Raw genomic sequence first — 22201 nt, forward strand, 5'->3', positions numbered from 1 at the left:
TTTCTTAGTTTACTGATTTAAACCATGTCTGAAATATATTTATTTTCTAGGAAAGTTTGCTGTTTAGATGTGGGACTGTCGTGATCCCAGGATGGGGTCACCACGTGCATTTACAGCCACAAACATTGCCTTTAGTTTCCCTTCACTAAACCATGTTTATTCTGAGACAGCGAAAAAGCCTTTCCACTTCACAAAGGCTGTTTAACAGGACTGATTTGCAAGATTATTTTTTTAGCTGAGAACAATTAAGAACTCTAACAGCTTAACCGACTGTGATAATTAACAGTTACAGAGCCTATCTTTGTGGAGAATGTAGCACGCTGTCCTATTTTAGTCCTAGCATAATAAAGAGTGAGAAAAAAATAAATACCCATTGATATCCAGAGCAGTTCCCTAGGATGGTGAGCCTGGTGGAGAGCCCACGCTGGGTGTGAGCTGCCACAGCAGCCGTCCCTGCCTGTGCAAGGCAGAAGGTTAGTCACTTTGACAAACACGGGCAATAAATTTAACTAGTCATCGTGACGCAAGGAGAAACTTTTGGCAGCCAATGTGGAAAAGCGTGCTACTCCCCACTCACAGGAAGCGGTAGTTTTATGTAAATAACTTCTGGATCAACCTTCTGGGCTCCAGCCGGTGCCCCGGCCGTTTGCTTGCAGCAGCCCAGGATGCTGGGGAGGCTCTTGGGCAGCAGCCCCAGGCTGTGGCGGTGGGGGGCTCGCCCGAGCACCGGGGGCCCCCACACTGCTCCGCTGTTCCTGCGCCCTGCCAGGGCCGTCGGTGACAAAGCCAAGGGTGTGCGGGATGTGGTGCAGCAGACAGCTAATCCAGGTGGGTAGAAATGCTTTGGTCACTGTTTCGTGCTGCAGAATGGAGGGGAAGGTGTTTGTTTTTTTTTCAGGAAACAGCTAGACGATGACCCTTGTTCCCATCCGTGGCTGTGCTATTTCAGTGCTGCGTTGGGGTTATAAGCATTGCCGAGGCACAGAGAGAATCAAGAGTTCCAGCCAGCATAGTAGTCAGGAATAAAGATTTTTTGTGTTAAATAGTCCTTCTCTTGTGGTGGCAAACAAACGGACATCTCATGTCCCGGAATCTGTTAATTAAAAAAGAAAGTAAAAGTTCCTCCTCACACCCTCCTGCCGGGTTTCTGGTGGAGGATGGGTGCACATCCCCACACATTCAGGGGTGGCGATGCCTGCTGCTGCCATGTCCTATCCCTCCCCACCCAGCGCACATTGGAGGTAAGGGGTATGCCAGCTCAGAAAGGGACATAGGAGTGGCTCAGTGCAGTACCTTAAAGGCAGTGGATGGGTTTATTGCTCCTTCTAGTGAGAAGGAAGGTCAGATCCATGCTTGGGCATCCTTCTAGCCTGATCTTCCCATCAGGGAGCTGCTTGGTACCCCCTCCAGATGAGTGAGGTCTCTGTACCCGGCAGCCCGTCCTGCAGTGGGCAATCTCACTGGCACAGTTTCTCTTTATAATCCATACCATCACCTCCTTGGCCGTGCCTTTGCAGATTCTTCACCCTAGCAAGACCGGGCTGTGTGGGGCTGTTGGTGTTCCATGGAATGGATGTGGCTGTCTAGAAAAGGGCTTTGCCCTTGTTTTCCCAGAGATGGAGCCTGTCCTTTTAGCAATCCATCCTACTGCTGGCTGCAAATCAGATTCAGGCTCTCACTGATATTTCAGATGCCTCTCTCCTGGTCTCACTGACACTGGTTAAGAAAAATATGAGAAGCAGGAGATTAAATTTACCCGGGGATTGGAGTACCAAGATTCACACCTGGAATTTTTCAGCCACTCGCAAGACCTGGCACACATGAATAGGCTTGGGGCCAAGACACTTAATGTAATTTCACAACTCAGAACAGGCAGGAAGAGATGCTCTGTGCCCTCTTCTGTATCTGCAGTCATTTCCTTTTAGCCAAACACCAGTAATTCAACAACAACCAGGGAGTAGGGGGTATAGACACTGTCCATGTTCATGTCCATCCCTTTCTGCGTGCCCTGAGGCATGTCTGCCTCTCCCACAGGGCTCTGTCACCCACAGCGCACTACTAAACACCAGTCTCACATTTGCAAGTACAGGGCATCATAACCCAGCATCTTGTGTGCACCTTGCCTGGGTACATGAGCAGATCCAGCTGCCTGACAGTGATTGCCTATATGGACGTGCAAGGCAAAAACCAGGTTCTGGGCTAGCCATCGCTTACCCTATTTTCACAGGGCTTCCCTGTCGCTGGCCACATCGTGGCCTGTCATTGGGCTTGTTTCTGTCAAGAGGCACCGGAGTCTCTTTCTCATCATTCTCACAGTGACAGCATGCTAATGGCATCACTGCGGTAGTCTCCTGGGGTGTAATGTATCATCATTAGATTACGGCAATGTGGTACCCAGCTTGCATGAGAACAACAGCCTCCCACCAGGCTGTATTTTAACAGACCTCATCTCTCTATCAGCACTTTCCAAAGGAGTTGCTGTTGAGGACTTATTAGTGCTGCTGGCAGTGTGCTGAACTCACTATTTAAAAGCAAGATGCAAGCAGGGTGAGAACATACTGTGGGCTTGGGGTGACTTCAGCCCCACATCCCTTCCGCCTCTTAATAAGGAATGTTGGAGAGATTTTTAGTTTAAAACCCACTTAAAATAAAGAAAATACATATATTTAAATTGAATAAGCTCCAAACATAACCAAGTATCTCATACCAGCTACATAATCCCTTTGACATTATAAGGCACATTTGGCTCTCACAGAACAGAAAAGTGTTATTCTGAACTTTGAATCCTTTCCCTCTGTAACTATATTTTTTTCTTCTCTTCCTCTCCTTAAGTTTAGCTCACTGTTGCCTTTTGTAAAATTTCTTAAAGGTTACAAAGCATTCAAGAATGAAAGAAGGCCTACAAATTTTGATAAAAAGGTCTTAGTATGGGCAGGACGCTTTAAAAAGGAGGAGGACATTCCCAAGTACATAACGTAAGTATATGTAAAACCTTTTTCCTTCTGATATTAAATTCATTTTGCTTGAATGATGCTTTTGGATATGAACAAACAGATTGAGACCCCAGTCTGCATTAGTCAGAAGTGTGTTTACAGGGTGGGTGTTTGTGGACTGCCACACTTTTGGGGCTTGCTGCTAATGGTGTCCAAAAATAATCCCAACTTTTGGGAGCATTAACTCCTTGTTATACCTTGTGAAATACACTGGATTCACTTATTTTAGGTAGCATAAGTTTCAGACTCAGCTGAAGTGTCTTTTGCAAGGCAAGTAGCTCTGTAGCTCAGAAGTTACCACGGTAAAATGTCATCTACTTTGGGTTTTTAACATTCTTGGCTAGCTTTTATTGATTAGCAATTAATAATGCTACATACATTTTTAAAAGAAAGTTAGGGCTATACACAGCTCTGGTGACAGACATCTGCAGAGAATTCCTCATGTCTGGTCTGTGGTTTTACACTCCATGATATCTCATGTCCCATGGAATTATGTTAAAGGATTGTATTTCATTTCAGAGACCTAATGCCTCCAGACTTGTGGCATACTGGGGGCTCCTCCACTTGGCCTTCCCCTTGCTAAGTAAAGAAATTCACAGCTGGATAGGATTTCATGAATGACTCAGGTTGTCACATCGTAGTCTCTTGCAAGCGTGAATGGTTAGATAAATACTGTGAGTCACTCGTGGAAGGTGGAGGAGATTTCTCAGCAATGGCTGAGCGCGGTTGTTTGGGAAGACAAGTCTGGACGGACGGTGCAGTTGTCCGCTCCAGCTCAGGCTCAGCCTCTCACTGCAGTAGATACTGGTGTGCCTGTTGCCAGCTGCCTGGCAGAAGGCTACACGGTGGCGAGACGGGGCTGCAGAGCACTTCATGCAGCTGGGAAGGGGATGTGGCTACACATGCAATCACCGCTTGCCGTGCCGCTTTGCTGCATGGAAACTCTCTATCGTTCTCAGCCAAAATGTCATACGTGTGCTTTTATTCCACTGTGGGTGGCAAGGCATGGCCCCAGTGTCTCCTGGTACTGTGCGGCACCACACGCTGTGCCCTGCAACTCCCAAGAGTGGACCTCTTGTAATTCTATTATCATGATGAAATTGCTTTTCTGTCCTTGTAATTTTCAGCTGTTCACTCTGTTGTGAAAGGAGATACAAGAGCAGAGTTTGTTGTTTGTGTTGTTGCTGTCAACAGCTGGGAGTAGCGATACCTGACTGTGTGTGTGCGTGAAGGGGGTTGGCCAAATTTTTCCTGCATAGGCTTTTTTTTTTTTTTGAGTCCTCTAAGCACTTGAAGAAAGAGAAGGTTAAATTCAAAGTACATAAAAAGGCAGTTGCTGGAAGATTTGAGGATTCATTACCCAGCTCCCCATGATCTTATTTCCCACATGCTGCTACAGGATGGAAACTCTGCTCTGTCCTCCACAGGTCTGAGGTCCTCGACGCGGCAAGGAACAGTGTGAGGATAAAGGTTTGCTATATCATGATCGCACTGACCTTGCTGGGCTGTTTGGCCATGGTAATCACAGGCAAAGAAGTGAGTATTGCTTCTGAGTGAGGTGAACCGATCCACTTAATGTATGGTCTGTGTATGCTCTTTTTAAATAAGCAGCTGGGTGACAGATGGGTGTTGAGGTTAAGTCCATATTAGCAATATTTTCATGGGTTGTCCATCACCCTATTCTCCTGAGGAGAGATTGACACAGGGAAACACAACTTGCTTGTTAATGTGTTCCTTCTGACCTACTTTACCATAAGCCAGTGCACTGCAATGTCCCCATATCATGGTGTTTCACCAGGAGGCCAGTCCAAAGGTTGTGGAGCAGCTCACACAACAGCAGCAGAGCCTGGTCCTACCCTGCAGCAAGGGGAGTGGGGCTCCCATGGCACTGCCCAGCTAGCCGCTGGGCCACCATGGCCACTAAAAGATATGAGATTTGTTTCTCCCACCCCACTGGTGGGGAGGGAGGGTCTGCAGCTAGACAAGCATGTCCCAGCTGCAAGTGCTGTGCCCTTCTTCCATCCTGCCTGAGCACCTGTAAACATCAAGCAGTGCAACTTTTCCACTAATTAGAAGCTGGAAATGATGACAGTTTAGTAAAATGAGGAGAGACAATGTCTTTCACTACAAAATATCAAAAAAGATAGTGTGATATCAAAGCAAGTAGTGCAAATACAGGGAAACTTAGTGGTGGGAAATGTGTGCATGCAATGATTTTCACCATTTCTTTTCAAAGGCTGCCAAAAAGGATCACACACTGCTGAGGATGAATGAACAAAAGAAGGCCAAATGGAGGGCTGAAGTGGAAAAAGATCAAGAGGCAGCTGCTGTGAAGCCACAATGATCAGGAACAGATTTACAATAACAGCAGGAGATAAGTGACTTGCACACATGGCGTACATACCTGTTTTCATTTTATGCTTCGGAACTTTTTCCCTGCAGCTCTAGCAGGGCAAAGACTTTGCTTCTTAAAAACTGCTCTGTATGAACTGTGAAACTCCTATGGAAACTCCAGCAACTGCTTTCTGTGGTCTCTGGTCTTAGTCACCATGTTCAGCTAAAAAGCAGATGTCTCTAAACTGGGAAGAGTGAGAGGGACGGGTGCAGGACTCCTCATCTCTGGATCAGCTTCTTGTGGTGCTGTCAAAAGTGACACAGAGCTGGGGCAAAACAAGTCCGAAAAGTCTTCTGAAACCAGAAAGAGGTCAAATATCTCTACCTCTGAGCCTACTGCCATTGCTGTTCCCTCTCCCTCCCTGTGATGGGGGGAAAGACGGGGCACGAGCACAGAGGGGCTGGGAAGATGGAGGGGTGTGAGCAGAGCCTTGTGAAGAACTTGGGCCCAAAGGGGCTTTGTGCCAGAGGAGCTGATGGTGGTGTGGAGTGGTAGTGTGGGCTCATGGAGTGGTTTGGTGGCTGTGGGGCAGCTGCCCTCCTGGGAACCCACACCCTGCACAGGGAGCCTGTCTGGAGGCATCACTCGTCCTGTTGCACTTCACTGGGTTTGCTTTTCCATCTTCTGCTTCCAGTCGTTGTCATGAAAGCTCCCTAGCTCTTGCTTAGTTGTGATTTTAGTCAGGATTAATTGTTAAAACATGGTTTGCTAAAACTGAATTCTTTTTAATCACCATAGTTCATTAACTTATAATAAAACAGCTGTCCAATTACATCTAAAACAAACACTTCTCTTTACAGCTTCATCTAAAGTGTCACCAAGCTTGCTTGGATGTTGTTTAACAAATGGGAGAGATCCTAATAAATTATTGAAAGTTCCATTTTCATAAAGTGATTAAACTTTAAGACAGACCTCAGTTCGCACTTGTGGTCTGAACCCCTGTGCGTCATTCACAAATCCCTAACACCCGTAAAACAAGCCCACAGAGCTGGGTACTCTGCGTGGGGTACCAAGGGATGCAGAGTGACAAAACCCATCTGTCTCACCCTGGCCACCACAGGAGGTGGTAGATGCTGTAACCAAGCTCAGCTTTTGTGCTGTGTCTTGAGCATCACACCAAGGCTTTTCTTTGCTGCTGCTGGTTTGTTACTTGGACAGGGTATACTTGGGCTCCAGCGGAGTCTGGAAGCTCCTACTCAGGTCTCAGTGGTTTATTGTGCCAAAAATCATGTCCACTTATTGCTGGTATGTCACTACATGAACAAGTTGCTGGCAAGGATGGGATAATCCTCAGGGCTTGGGAGTGAGTGGTCAGCAGCTGAACTCTGGCCCTCTGTCTCCTGTGTCTGTGGTCATTTGGTGGCTTTTTCCCCCCTTCTGAGGCTTTTTAGGAGCACTTTTCTCCACGTTGCACACCCATTTGGGATGAGGAGCATGTGTGAGAGGGATGTTACATCTGTCACAAGTTGGCGTTCACAGTCCTTGTTTCCAACTCACGGACCTGTACAGTACAATTTGCAAAAGGTGATGTCTGCTCCCTGTAGTATTCTCCATGAAGCACATCTCAGAGAAGCGAAAATAACAGTCTGGGACAAGTACCAAGTGAGCAAGTCTCTGCTGAGATGGCGCTTTTGCCTGCACAGGTAATATGTGCTCATTTGTTTTATGTGACCTGGTTTTCTTGGGTTAGTGCAATAAACCTGAAGAATTTCCTCAAAGTTAGTGTTCACTTGGGGATGAACTAAAACATCTCTGGTCAGTTGCTTAGATTTATTTATTTATTTTTAACTCTTAAATGGCCTTCACGTACCCTTCTTAAGGCGGCACATGTAACATTTAAAGGAGCCTATTTTGATGCTTATAAACAAAATCATATCCGTGTTCTGAACTTACTTGACTTAAACAAAAAAGGAGAACCCCATAACCATATTTAAAGAACAAGCAAATTGATTATGACTTTTTCCATTCTGGTCTGCATTTTCCTGTGCCTGGAAAAAAAGTTTAAAAAAAAAAAAAGCTTCAGGTATGAATAATCATCAAACCCTCTTGAATAACCTCAATCTCTGTTGACTAGTGTGTAAAGCTGCTGCATTACACTTTGTCGTTAAGAAGAAGGAAAAATCAATTCCTCCTCCCTGAGCTAGTGATGATGGGTCACTTCTGAGCAATCAGGTGACCCAGGTGCTTTTGGGCTCTCATGAAGAGCAGGGAAGATTATGTAGGGGATAATCCTTTACCAGCTCCAGCTACAAAATTATGCATTTTAATATAGCAATATTCCCCCCAGAATCAATTGGACTAATGGCTGGCTTGCACTCAGCGGCAAGTCGCTGCTGGTGCTGGTGTAGCACAGCCTCGGCTGGAGCCGTCCCCTGTAGTAACTGGAGATGCCAGCAGAGGACATTGTACTGCTCTGATGCCTCTCCGACACCGGGGCTTATCACTGCTTGTTAAAATCGGTTTCCATCTGCGTTTGCAGAGTCCTTTAACTCTTCTCTTGAAAAGCTTCTAATTAATACAGCTTCCTGAATGTATAATTGGCTGAACCTCACCACCTTAGGGTAGTGTTTTTTTTTTTTCCTCCTCCCATCTATATTGCTTCAGAGTCACACCTGATCCCACAGTCATTTAAAAAAGGGATGGGAGTTGTTATTAGGTAGGAGATATTCTTCCCTTTTTAATAACATGCCCTGTATCTCCCCAGCCTGTCCCTGAGGACAGCAGGAGGGGCTGGGTCCTCTTCAAGGCAGGGGATAGAGCTGAGGGCATGCTGGTTCGTCATGATGCTCAGGCAGACTGAGGATGAGTCCTTTCAACTCTCATCTCGTTTATCACTCTGCATCGGGAGGAAAGAAAGCTTTCTATCTTGCAGGATTTTTTTGTCATTTTAACGAACTCCTACATGGAAATGGTTAACAATGGGCTGTTAGCTGGTGCCATAGAGGCTTGTGTTATAATAATTATTGGGGAGTGTTTTGCCTGGTAGCTGGAGCTAATCTAATTCTGCTTCTATTAAAATCAATGCTGTATTTCCTTCTGGCTGTGTTTTAAAGCTGTCATCCACTGCTTTTGGAAATCCCTCTGATTTCTAAAAGGTCAGCTTTCCCAAGGAGCCAGGTTGCTGTGGGGCAGAGCTAGATACACCTGAACTTTCTTCTGCCAGTGAGGTGATATCAAGCTTGCATGCAAGGCTCTGCATGATGAGCATCCCAGTGCCTTGGAGAGACGGTGTAATATGGGAAAGTCTGAGCTCAGAAGATCTCAGTCGCTTTCTTGCTTGTTTTGTCTCTCCCTTTGACCTGCTCAGGGGGTTTCTAGTGACACTTTGTTTCCTTCCATCCATCTGCTTTGATCAGCTCGTCTCCTGGTATGCAGCAGGACCCACGCGATCCTGCACTTGCAAAGGACATTTTCCCTGGATGCAAATGAAATCTTGCCATTCAGAAAGATCTCATTTTAAAGAATTCCCCATTCTTTCAGTGTTTAATCTCCCACCAAGCTGGGAAACTGTTGCTGATTTTTTAAGGTTGAATGTACCTGGCTTCAGCTTCCAGGCATTGGACATTGTCTTCAATATGGATTAAAAAATATTCCATCTCAACTCCTTCCTGTGTGTATGTAGTTACCTCTCAGCTTTCTTTTGGAGTTGGATTCCTACTATTTTCAAAACACCTGTTCTTTCTGACGTTTGCTTGGTGGGTATCACTCACTCACTGGTCAATTGAGCTCTGGCTGCTGCTGGCCCACAGGAGAGCCCTGCCACTCTCTGGGATCCACACGCCTATCATGATTTCAGAGCTAGTTCAAACACCATTCTCCTGTTTGTATTTGTCATGAAGTTGTTCTAGCGTAGCAGGGAAGAAAGACCAATGCTCAATAATTTGAAATAATTAAGGGATCATTTATTAATGTACTGAGGTAGCATTAGAGCAATTTTCCATGGTTAAGTTCTTTGATGATCATTAATGCTGTATGATTTATTACAAAACCACTGTGACTTTCATGTGATGAGTAGGTTGCTCCTGAAAGGTTCAGCGCTCTAAAAGAACCAGAGCATTTCAATTCTCTGCTCTGTGCAGGATCCAGACACAGACCTCAGCTCTGCACTGGTCTGGCTGGTTCCACACCTTGGCGACGTGTGGAGGCAGCCTTCTACATGGAAGCTTGAAGCTCAAATCTGATTTTTGCTCTGTAGTGTTGCATTTCCTTGGTGAAGGGGTCCAAACCTTGAGCTATTTGGTCAGGGACTGTTATTTGTTGGTGTGTGAGGGCTTGCCAGGGGGAGAAGGTCAGTCTGGAACACGATTTTACAGGAAATAGCTGAGCTCACTCATGGCTTATGTATGCTCTGCAGCGTGAACAGTTATCAGAAACTGCCAGCGAGGCTAGACCAGAAAATCAAGGGATCTGCATGTCAGTTTGTAATATGCGGATGAGGTATGGTCCAGAGACTTTTTATAAATGAAATGGAAACCCAAACAGCCCAATGAATTAGTCATATGTTAATTACAATCATTCCTAATGGTTCATGCTTCTGTTTCCACAGACTGTATTAAGGCAAACACCACTCACGTGGTGCACTGTGAATTGCGCACAACTCCTAGCTCCCTGTTAGCTATTTTATCATTGTCTAAGCATTGTTCTGCAACAAACTTCTAACAGCAGGGCTAAAATCTTTACCAAGGGCATCCACCAGGGCTATAAAGATGTCATTAAAACAATACTGTTCCAGGGCAGATAGAACGGTCTCCAAAATACAGCTTCAGATTGTACTAAGGGGCTGGAGTAAGCCTTGAACGGTAGGAAGTTAAATGCCCCAGCATTTCAGTGCACTAAGCCCCATGAGAGGCAATTTTTCTTGACAAACAAACCTTAATGCAAAGCAAAAGTACAACTATTGCATGTCGTGCTCTCCCACTCATTTCCTTTTTTCTTCTCCCAGAGCTGTTGTGCGGGCGGTGCAGGGGATGCTGCAAGCTGAGGACTGCTGGGCGCCTGCCGCTGTAGCACGAGCCCACGCACTGGCAAGGGAATGCTGTGGGTAGCCAAGTGCTGCACTGTGAAACTCTGCAGAAATGGGCAAAAAGCCGACTGCAGCTGCAGTATTTGATGTGCCAACTCCCACAGCCTCTCTGTAGCTGCTAATATTTAGTGTTTGAGAAGTTTTTATCTCCTTACTGCTTAGTGACTTTGCTGAATGCACCAGGGAGGCATTTTGAGCTTATTTCAGGTGAAGTCCAGGTGCCTGTGGACTTCCATGGGTGACAGCTGGATGTGCAAATGTCTCCTGCTGCTGGGAGCATGCAGGTGTCCTGCCAAGATGGGCTCTGGGAAGAAAACTGAACAGGATGAGGAGCAGAAAGCTGCTGCTCAGACAGCACTGTGCAGGCAGCTCCCCAGAGGTGACTGCTTCTCTCCCAGTGTCCTTTACCCCAGGCCAAACTCTGACCTGGCACCTGGGTGCTCTGCAGCAGGAGGTGCCATCCTCCCCAAAGCCAGGAGGAGAGCCCAGCTGCTATGGGCATCCCAGGGCAGCTCCAGCTCTACCCACAGGTGTGAGCTGCAGTCCCATAGCTGGGGCCTCCACCTGCCCTCAGGGTGACAGGGCTGGGGACAGGGTGCCCAGCCTAGGGGAGAGCAGAGTGGTGCATCCCTTCTGCTGTCACCTCCTTTCTCTGCCCAATCTGCCAGCATGGGCAGCTGCTGCCGTTCATTCGGGCTTCCCACAACACAAAGGACTCTGCAATGTTCATGGGGTGGGAAGCTTGGCCTTTTTTTTTGAGAAGCTCAAAAAGTACATTGGCTACTTAATGGCAGGTCAGACTTCCTTTGGGGAAGAACTAGGACAGAGGGTTCAAAAGAACAACCCAATTCCCAGTATTTCATTTTGGTTCAATTAGACAGAAATAATAATAATAAAAAGTCCTGGCAAAAGGGTGTCTAAATATGAGTCTGTCACCCATTTCCAGAGCCGCTTTCTGTGCACAAAGAAATGCACCAGACTGGAAAATGATTTGCAATATCCCTCAGTTTTCTTTTTTTTTTTTTTTCTTTTACACATATATTTACATAAAAGAAAGTAAAATCTCTGCAGCCTACCTTTATCTCAAAAGCAGGTTTCCCTTGAGACAGCAAAATAGTGTGGCTGTCTCATCTGATGGCTGAATGATGAGAATTTCACTTTCAGCCCTGTGGAAAGAAGCTGAAAGTTTTGCGCTGAGAAGAGACAGCTGAAGCTCTGCTTTTCTACCACCTCCGCAAACTGGGGCATCTAACCCTGCCTGCCTCAATGGCTCTCAAAGGATGCTAGTGCCATTTTACACATCCTAGAGGTGGGGAGATCAGCGATGTGGCTTGTCTGGGTTTGCCCAGCACCAGTCAGGGCTGCAGCCGCTTCCCCTGGTCCCCTGGCTGTGCTCCGGACAACACAGGCCCAGCAGAGGGGGCTGCATTCAGGGTGGCATGTTCTGTTCGACCCTTGTACTGCCCTCAGTGCAACGTGCTGGGCTCAGCAGGAACACGTGTGGGTGCTGCCAGGGCCATTTTATCCCCACCTATGCTGAGGAAATTGTAAGGGTTCCCCACAGCTTCTTTCCTTGCTGTGCCAGGTGTGTGGGATGTAGCTTGTGCAATGCGTCTGCAATGCAGACCCCAGCCTGCTGCACCCCAGGGAGCGGGGTTACTTTGAGAGGGGACAAGTGCAAGGGTGGACTGTCATGGGCTGCACCCATTTCTGTTTTGCTTTTAGAGCTGAGGCCTCAGGATGAGCCAAGTTTAAGGGCTGTAATTAAAAGCATCTGGCTGGCTACAAGCCATCCTCTTCCTCTGACACCCTCTTCCCTCTTAATGTTTTCATCAGCAAGGAAAAGTGATTTGAGTTGTGTTTATGGGGGTCATGACCTGGAAATTAAGGCAGCCCTCCACGTGCACTTACCAGCCTTCTCACAGAGGCTTGGCCAGGGTCCGGATGATCTTACACAGCTGTCGGTGCAAGTTCGGTGCTTTCTAGTCAGTGTGCTCCCTTGCTTCTCAGCATGCAGGAGTACTTCTATAAACAGCAATAAAAACATGTACTTAACCAATAAAATGGGCATAGGAGCTCTGACATCCATGCATCAGAGCTGAGATAACGGCTCTCTTGGAAACTAGCCCTCTGTGTGGGCTGAACTGATATGATTTCTGACTGTAGAGCCATTACCCCCCATTAGCCCCTCGCTGTGCTTGCTGCAGTGTGCGCTGTGTCTTGTGCTAGCTGTTAGCCCGCCATTAGCATTCCCAAGTCCCTGCACTGATCCTTCTGGATGCTGAGCAGCTGGAGCTGGGGGGGGGCTCGCTCTGTTCTCTCATACGAGAGCAGGCAGCGGTGCTCTGCTTATTGGAAAACCAACCCAAAATCACCCAGCTGCAGACAATGCAGCTGTCCTGGTGCTTGCCCTCACCCCCATGGGGCACTGGGTCCTCGCCAGCTTGTGGTGCTTGGCCAGGTCTCACTGTCACTCACTCAGGCTTTGCTGGGCATGAGGTGAGCTGTGTTTGCAGCCTGGGGTTCCCTGGCAAGCTCCCTAGAGATGGGGATGATCTCAACAGGGAGCTGGAAAGTGGGGTCTGATGGCAGGCCAGGGGCTTGGCACCAACATGCACTGCTCGTCACACACACTGTGCACCTCGGCTGATGACATACTCATGCATTTTACTGAACAAGTCACATTCCAGCCAATAAAGCACATTTCTTAAGGGAAAACCTGTCTGCCTGTCATGAAGTGATGTGTATAAATCAACTGCATGCTATTTACCTGGCTCCATAAAGCCAGGAGTAGTTTTACAGCACTGGTCCTCCAGAAATATCAGCCTCACTCTGGAGAGGTGGAAGTGCAGGTAACGGTTTGTGGTCTGAGATGAAGGAGTAGGAAACAGGAGTCTGTGTAAATGGTCTTAATCTTACTAGCAAAATTCTGCATTTTTGAACTATGGGTTGTTTAGTGCTTAATTTTCTGGACTGCGGTCTTTAGACAGTGCGGTGCGTGGCTTGGTGTTGCAGACGGTATTTGTAACGCAGGCAGGGAGCAAAGCATGGGAACTGTAGGGCTGTGCAGCTCGCAGCCGCCGTGGAGAAATCAGTGCCTGCAGCAGAGCTGGGTGCACTCACGTGTGTGCTTAGCAGTACCATGCACCCATCAAATCTGCTGCTATAAATCCCCACAGCCCTTTTCCCTGCTCCCAGTGGTGGTGCACCCATGCAGACTGGCAGCCCCCGGTCCAAGGTGGGATTTTCTGGTTGGCTTTGCTGGGGTGGTGGCGAGCTCTGGGCAAAGCCACTCCTCCTGCATGGGCACCAACGTCCTTTCAGTGACACCCCCCTCCTCCCCCCCAGTCTGTTGTGAGAGAGGAATGGGGCTCCTACATACATTTTAAAATGCAAACCCACAGCCTGACATCCTTAGAAAGTTAACCTTGGTGCAAGAACCACTTTAGTGACTCCAATTTTAATTGTCTGGAGAATAGATTTTAACCTAACTTGAAACTAGAGGCAGATTTGCATAACAATTGATCTAAAAGCTCCACTACCTCCCACAGCCAGAACAAGGAAACGTGTTTCTGGTAGGTTTTATGTTTAAAGTGCTTCTAACAATGAAGCAATTCAGTGTTTAAGTACAATTTTCAGGTTCTACAACAATAGCCTGCTGCAGAGAAAACTCCCTCCCGGCATTTCCTCATTTTGAAAATGTCTCTTTCTAAAGTTCTGCTCTGAAGCCTGGGCACATTTTAGCAAAAAGTTTCTCCTCCCTTTGGCTTACCATGGTGTTACTTGTTTAAGATTTAAGCAGTTCCAGAATACTGTTTTAATTTTTTTTTTCTTTCTTTCTTGTAGCAGAAAAAGCCATTAAGCCTAGATTCAACCTCATGAACATGAGCAAAATAGCTTTTATTAATGCCTTAGCTATGAGGAGTGAAAACTCCAGGCTGTCAGTTCTAACTGCAGGAAGACTCCCGATGCTGTGCTCAGGATGCGTAATAGAAAAGGATGAGAAATTGCATGTCAACATGTCAGTGAAAAGCCTGTGAAAGTGAGAACACACAATATATTGTTTGCTAACGTTATGGTTCAGTCAGAATGTGAGAGCTGTCAAGAGGGGAGGAGAAAGTGGGGTCTAAGTTTCTACCCAGATGGGCTTTCCAGTCCCTGTTCAACTTCCATTTTTTCCCCTCTTTCCCCTCTCCAGCTAGGAAGCTCAGGGTCCAGCCAAACAGCTGTTTATCTACCTCCCTCCGCAGCAAATAGCAGTGTCCCTCCTTGCTCAGATTACCTACACCTCTAAACAAATCTCTCTGGGCTTATCTGTGATTTACCAGCAACATGCATTGGGCCACAATATCTGGTTTCTGGGTGTGGAAAAAGACATAAAGTGTTTTCATAGCCTCCATTTGGCAGAGCAAATCTGAGCAGAGCTGCTGGCTCCAAAGAAAACACAAGTATTTCTAGCCAGAATCTGCATCTCAGCAGCGGGAGCTTTGCACTGTTTGCCTGGGGTTTTGGTGTTGGGCAGCACAGGATTTCCCTGGACGTGTTTGGCAGAGGCTGCTGAGGAGGCATGTTGCAGCCCCCAGGCTCGGAAAGGAGATGGGGCCAGTTCCCGTGCTGTGCAGCCTGCGCCATGCATGTCCCCTCTGTGGCATGGTGGGGGGCCAGCCAGGACCAGAGTCGGGTGTGCCCTGTTCTGCTCAAATGTGCACAGATGTTTCTTCTCCTGCTGAATTCTGTGGTGTTCTTAAAAATAAATTTCTGTTATGTAGTTGGACAGAGGCTGAATGTGGCCCCTGTTTGAATGAGGATATGGGAAGACAGCATGCTCACACCTTGCAGAAGCTGCTATCTCCTCCGCCAGAAATGCAGCAGTTTTTTATTTCTAAAGTGAATCACCATGGTTACCATGGCTTCAGGGAAGCAGAGGTCTCGCATTGCTGAGAGCCTCGAGTAACTGCACGAGAAGACTGAAGCTCCTTGGCCATGCCAAGGGGCTGATTTGGCTTCTGGTTTCTGTGCCAGTGTTGCTACCCAGAACATCTCCAGCTACAGGGAGCAACATCCTCTGCCCAGACCTCAAGGGATTCCTTGGCTGTAAAGGTTGTTTCAGAGCAGCCCCATGTAGTTGCAATACACTGGGTAAAAGCCAGGTACCTTACAACTTTAGAAAAACATGGCATTTTTGTTTAAGAATGCCCTCTCAGCCAGGCCTCCATCCACAGGTATCACCAGGATATGTGAAATCTATCCTCAGAGCCTGAAGATTTTCCCACAATGTGTGTTAATATTATTATTATTTTATTTTTATTTTTTAACATCTGGGCTGTCAATCTATACATCTTGGTTCGGGTTTTGACCTTGGTTTCTTTTACACTTGTTTGTGAAATCTTATACCATTACAGATAGTTAATCTGTTATGCAACCATGGAAGAGGCAGGTATTATTAGAAATGCTATCACCTTTGGTGCATCCATGAGGATTGCAAACTGAAGCAGCCCATCAGGTGGCTTTCAGAGGGAGTCTGACAGCCTAGGCAATGCCTTTGGAACAGTTCCTGCCTTTGGTACTGGCCGGTATCGTGCTGATTAATCACTTTAAAAGTTCAGGAGATCTGTAATCTGCCTGGTAAATGATGAAAAAGCAAAATTTGCTCTGCAAGATTCAGAACAGAGGGCAGTGAGTGGGCTCTGAAGGTAGGACTTGCTCCCATTTTAAATAGATCTTTGTTGATATAAAATTGAGTTCATGTAGGAGCCATAAGTGTATCATTTTTTTCTTTCCTTGGACTTTTTTTCCTTTGAGTGGAGATGATTCATTTGATTTTTCACAGCTCTTACCTTTCAGTTAAAGTTTTTGAAATGAGGGATGATTTCCTATTCCCTCCAGCAGCAACATGGGGCTGTGAAGGCAGAAGATCTTAGGAGTGCAGGAGGACTCTGCTCCTTCTCCTCATCTGCCTCCCCTGCCTAGTTTGTACATGCCACCAGCACCAGATTTGCAAGGGAATACCCATCCCTTGACAGGCACAATTTCTTGAGTGCCAGAATGACATAAAACAGGGCTACAGTTATGATGAACAGCAGAAATAAAAAGGAAGAATTTGACCCTTTGCACTTTCCTCTGTGAGTAAATGGCAGCTTTTCAAACTAGCATCATTAAAGTGTTCAGGAAAAATGGCAGCTCATATAAACGAAGGCCAATTCCTGCTTCTGTGTGGACCAGAGCCACCAAAATAACTCTTTTTATGGCACCAGCTCCTCCATCACCAGCAGAGTGAGTCCAAGAGGAAAAAATAGAGAGAGAGGCAGGAAAAAATTAATCCACCTCTATTTTTTTTCTTACCAAATTGAATAACTTACACTGGGGAGTTTCTAGCACTTCTAAATGGTTGACTGAAGGTCCAATTTATTTCCTGTCACGCTCTCACATGCTTCATTGTGATGAGATCTGCCTTGAGAGTGCTGAGCAACCCCTCCTCACACCACTACACTGCCTGTGTGAGCTGCACTGGGCTGTGGGCTCCTCACCCACACCCAAAAACCCTGCTCACCCAGCGTGCTGCTTGCCCTCACCCCTTGAACATTGAGCAGGCTTTGGAGATTGGAACTAGTCAGACAGTGGGTTCAGTTTCTTTCTTTCTTTCTTTTCTTTTCTTTCTTTCTTTCTTTCTTTCTTTCTTTCTTTCTTTCTTTCTTTCTTTCTTTCTTTCTTTCTTTCTTTCTCTCTTTCTTTCTCTCTTTCTTTCTCTCTTTCTTTCTCTCTTTCTTTCTCCCTTTCTCTCTTTCTCTCTTTCTCTCTTTCTCTCTTTCTCTCTTTCTCTTTCTTTTTCTTTTTCGTTGGTTTTCTTTTGTTGTGTTTTGGAAATAATTTCTGTGTTTGCAGCTTTTTTGTGGCTCGCCACCACTTCCAGCAAAGGAAATGCAGTATGAGCTGTCACTAAGGGTAACCTTTCTTTCAGACGTCCAGTGCAGCTCTGTCACCAGTGCAAGGACACTGTCTTGTTTCTGTCACAGGTATATGGACACAAGAGGCAGGAAGGGAAGTGTGGAAAGGGGTAGAGGTGGCTTTTGTGGTGCTGGGGCGGGACTCCTTGCAGTCTGTGCCTTAGCTCTGGCCAGAGGGAAGGCAGCCAGAAGGCAGCTGTATTTCTGACAAAAGCCATTTCTGAAGCACTTAATGATTTTAATAGCTTTCAGTCCATGTGAGCAGATGAGGCAAAGCCAGGAAAGGCAGTTCTAAATGTGAGGCATTCCTGGGGAAAGCAGCCCAGTGCCAGGCTCCAGCAGGCACTTGAACTGCTGCAAACCAACCGAGCTCTGCCAAATGCAGTGCAGAGGGGCCGTGCCGGCTGGTGGGGCAGGTGTTGGGGACAGAAGCAGCTTGTCTGGGTGAAGAGGGAACCAACCTTCAGTACACCCCAACCCCACAGACCAGCAGGTCTAATGGGCCAGGAGGCGCCTGTACCAGAGCCTGGTGGGTTGCCTCGTCCACACACTTTCCCATGCCCACAGGAGTTTGTGGGTGTTTAAAATGCTCGGTCTGTGGTGTGACTGAACAGCCCCAGGGGGAAGTCGGTGAAGTCTGGTAACTCCTGGTTCATGCTGAGGCTGCCTCCCCACAGCTGTGCTCTGGGTGTGCCATGTGTTCAGGTGCTTTTCCACACGTCCTGCCCTGGCTTTCCACTGACACCCACCTGGATGGGCTGAGCAGGAGGCAGAGAAGGACTTCTGTGCCTTGCTTTCTCACATGTGCCATTGCTTGTGAGGGTGACTGGCCTATGCTTGTTCTCGCAAAGAGAAACAAACAAAATGATAATTGCCATTAGCTGTGGAAGAGCTCTTGTGGAGTTACAATAAACTTGCTTAAGTTGTCACTATTTCATTAGTGGTCTGCCCTGGAGGAAGAAATCCATTATGCATGAAGACTGGGAATAGAAAGGGAACACGGGTGTGCTGAATTTATTAGCCCAGGACCTAACATTGTATCCCCGCTGAGATACTCCTGGCCTGGGACAAAGTGCTGCTGCAGAGGACGTGGGCTGCGCAGGGCTCCCAGCTGCAGCTCCAAACCACACGTTCCCATGGTGTTCGTGGCTCAGAGGTGTGCATTGGGAGGGGAGTCCTGGACACACCGCTGTGAGACCACTGAACCTGGGGAAAGGCATCTGTGCAAGGGAAGACCCGAGATGCTTCTAATACATAACAAGAGCAGAAAAATGTGTCTGAATGTTTCCTTCAGCTTTTCAAATGCGTCTGAGCCTTACAATCTGAAATTTGACAGTGCTCTCCAAAGAGCTCTGCAGAAATTGAAGAGCACATATCGGTAAAAACAGCATCATTTTTCTTCACTGCACAGGGATGCAATGCTGAGAGCTGAACAGCACATTACCGCATGCATAAAATTAGTGACATTGTGTTTTTGTTTCCTCCTTTGATTAGGAAAGCTTGTTGCAAGTGGTGTGTTTAAACAGATATTATGCAGGATAGCGATAACCGGTTTTAAGTCATTATACAAGCAGTTTAATTTCATGTTGCTCTATAAATAATCTGAAGTCTATTTGCATGCATATTCTGTTGACAGGAAGATAAAAACCATAATTCCTACAAACAACATAATGATGTTATGTCAGTAGCAAAACAAAAAAACAACAAAAAAAAAAGAGAAAATCTGCCATTCAAAACTTAATGGTTCAATCATTAAAAAGTAGAACTTCATCACATCCAGTAAAATTCAAAAAGAGTACCCCTCCAGCTATAATCTCCAAGGAAGTAGAGAAAAGACTCAAGTGTAAAAGAGAGGGTATGTTTTGCTTCATAGTTGAAAATTCTGACTGATTTCAGTGTTCTCTGGAGCAGCTCATTGTATTGTTATAGAGGGTGGTGTGTCTTCATGAATAACTTAGATATTCAAACAAAGTAAACTTCATATTTCTTTGACTATTCTTTGTCAGAATGACACATTCTTACAAAAGAAGAAAAGAAATAGCTTTGTAGTTTGGCCAAGAGACCCTTTTAAAACTGATTTCTCTTTGTTCTGAGTCCAAATGCAAATCTGAACCCATTGGTGTGACTTGTGAAGTTCAAGGACTGTGCTGCCCCAGCACGGCTGCCAGTACTGGGGAAACTTTGCTGCCAGAACAGGCTGCAGAAAGGCAGAGCATGTCCTGCTGCTGCAGGAGGTGGCAAAGCCCACTGGGAATGGACATAACAGCCTCATTTTTACAGATGGCAAGGAAAAATATTTTATTTAGAAGTTTCTTGATGCCTGGCTTCAACATTCTACATCGTGCAGCCTCTAAAAATGTCATCCTTCTTGCTGCTGTTCCATAAGCAAAGCTCGGAAGATATAAAGTTGCACCAAACAGGGTAAAATCAAGATGTACCGGGAGTCCCTTAAGTGTTAAGAGCTGACAAATGTGCAGATCTTTGGTATTGTGCAAGAGCCATCCTGACCCAAAGAGATTCAAGCTTCCTGGATTGTAGACTGCAGATCAGTGCATCTATTTCTTTCTGTGCTAGCAAGAAAAAAATTACTTTTTTTTTTCTTTTTTTTTTTTTTCCCCACTGCATTTTGTAAAATTGGCTGATTTGGAGGTTCATCCTCCTAGCACTTTCAGGGGAACCTGAGAACCTCCTCAGATCTCTTTCTTTGCTTAGGAGGTGATTTTTTTGAGCTCATGTGCTGTTCACTCTCTTGCAGTGAAGTTTTCTGGACAAGTTTCCTTGTTGAAATCTCCCGTTCAGTCTTAAGCACAGTAGCCCCCCACCAGCACCGGGCCTCCTGGCCTTTAGGGCTCGATTGATGCACTCCTTAATGGTGTTTTGTGAGAAGGTGTTTCCAAGCCTGGAAGGAGACCTAGAATAAAGCTTAGCTGTGCATAGCCTCGCACACCTCAGGGCTACCTAACCTGACCAACACTGTGCTGATAAATTCTGTACAAAAAAGCAAATTCATCCTGCAGATCTGTCTGGCAGGTTCCAAAAGCTTCGCTATGAAGAAGTGTCAGCAAATAAAGCTCATTCCTATCAACAGTGAGACAGAGATGCTGTCAGTAAACCCTTTCACTAACTTCTAACTTTTACTTTTTAAGAGTTAAATAATGTTTTAAGAGAAAGAAGAGTTCACACTTCTTTCATGTTTTTGCTCACTTATTTTCTTCTGAATGAAACGTTAAAACCAGCTGGTGTTGACAGTTAGAAAGAGGGACTCTGCTTTTAGTGTTGGTCCATTAGGTCTGCTGTTTGTTCACTATTTATTACTCCTTAAGAGTTTGCTTTAATTTAACAAACAATTTCATCTGCCTAAAAAAAAAAAAAAAAAAGCATGTGTTTTCCAAAGCCACATTTGCCAAGTTAAGGAAGTATTACCATTCTGTTGAGGCATAGCACTGGTAAAGAAAGCCATTGTACTCTTTGGAGAACACAATTCATTCATTTCACAGTGGGTGGTTCTTGATTATCCAAGTTGAGTTTCTTAATAAAAGATGCCTGTTGTTGGAAATAATAAGCTGGAGAATACTTCCATGCTGTAATTTAGCAAATATTCTTAGCGCAGCAGTTAATAACCCAACCATTTTAGAAGCTGCACTTTTCAGATTTTACATCTAAGTTTTGAGGCTATGAGAAAATGCGGGGCCTCTCATCAGTTCATAAAAGACAAACCTAAAATACATTTTATTGAATTGGACAGAACTTCCATTTGTGGCCATCTTGAACAGCTGAAAGTTTTCACATTTCCACGTTACTTGCTTTTTGTTCTAGCTTTAAATAAGTCAGTAAGTAAGTATATAAAGAGATTTCAGTGCAGAATAGGTTCCTTATAAGGAATAAAAAGACTTAAGAATGGACAGCACAAAACTTCAGGCTAGCTCCTAAAGGAGACTCAACCGAGTACGAAAGTCAGAAGAAACACCTGGAGGTGTTTAGACTGCTCATAGCTTTTGCAAGGAATGATCTTAGAAAACTGAAATTACTGAGAGTTAATCCAGCTGAGAGCTTGTGTCTCAGACAATTTATTGCTAATCTTCCATAGGGGAAAATCTATATGCCCATTCTATTGGTACCTGGTGCCTCTTCTCGTGTAATGTTCAGAGCGAGGCAGCAGGTACAACTGGTGCTTGCCACCGTGGCTCATGGGGGAGATGTTTGTGTTGCACTCATTAAACTAAATTTTCCAAAGAGCAGCGCACATAGTTGGCAGCTGCTCTGGGTAGGCTTTGTGTCTTCTTGGATCTAGGACATTCTCTCAGGCTGGTAAACAATGACACTTTCCCTGTGCTTCACTGAACACATCTGGATATGGAGTTATTAAGCAAAAGCCCTTTGATTCACAGTGGGGAATGGTAAGTAGCTCTCTATGGGTTTACCAAATGGCATGCAATGTAAGAAGGCTAATAATTTATCAACATACAGTATGCATTTACTGCACATCAGGACTTAAACTAAATTGGTCCCAGATCTGAAATAAAATATGAAGAGCAAACAGATGAGAATAAAAACTGTTCTAGTATGAGGTTTCTGATCCCATGTGTACAAAGACGAGAGATGTGAAGAACCATCTGCTGCTCCCACCCACCCAGGAGTGCTTTACTGACCCGGGGAGCCCAGGATGCATCTAATTGACTCTGATTTTTTAGCAAATGGATAATTGATGGGTTATTTGTAAGTGACATTCTCATGGCTGGTTGGATACCCAGTGAAATCTGTCTGACATGATGGCTGGAAGCACTGGTGAGCTCTGGTCCATTTGAAGAGGGGCTGTGGTAGATAGAGCAGAAATGCATGTGGCCTC

General features: G+C 45.8%; 1 protein-coding gene across 1 annotated transcript; it reads left to right on the top strand.

Moving 5' to 3' along the window:
• Positions 1 to 503: 503 nt before the first annotated feature.
• On the top strand, positions 504 to 6266 carry LOC310881150 (protein FAM162B-like). Its single transcript, XM_083798027.1, has 4 exons — positions 504 to 828; positions 2870 to 2975; positions 4421 to 4529; positions 5230 to 6266. The coding sequence occupies exons 1-4, from the start codon at positions 666 to 668 to the stop codon at positions 5335 to 5337; spliced, it is 486 nt and encodes a 161-aa protein (XP_083654153.1). The 5' UTR covers positions 504 to 665; the 3' UTR covers positions 5338 to 6266.
• The last annotated feature ends 15935 nt before the right edge of the window (positions 6267 to 22201 follow it).

This window comes from Anser anser (assembly GCF_964211835.1).
Source record: "Anser anser genome assembly, chromosome: 13".
Lineage (NCBI taxonomy): Eukaryota > Metazoa > Chordata > Aves > Anseriformes > Anatidae > Anser > Anser anser.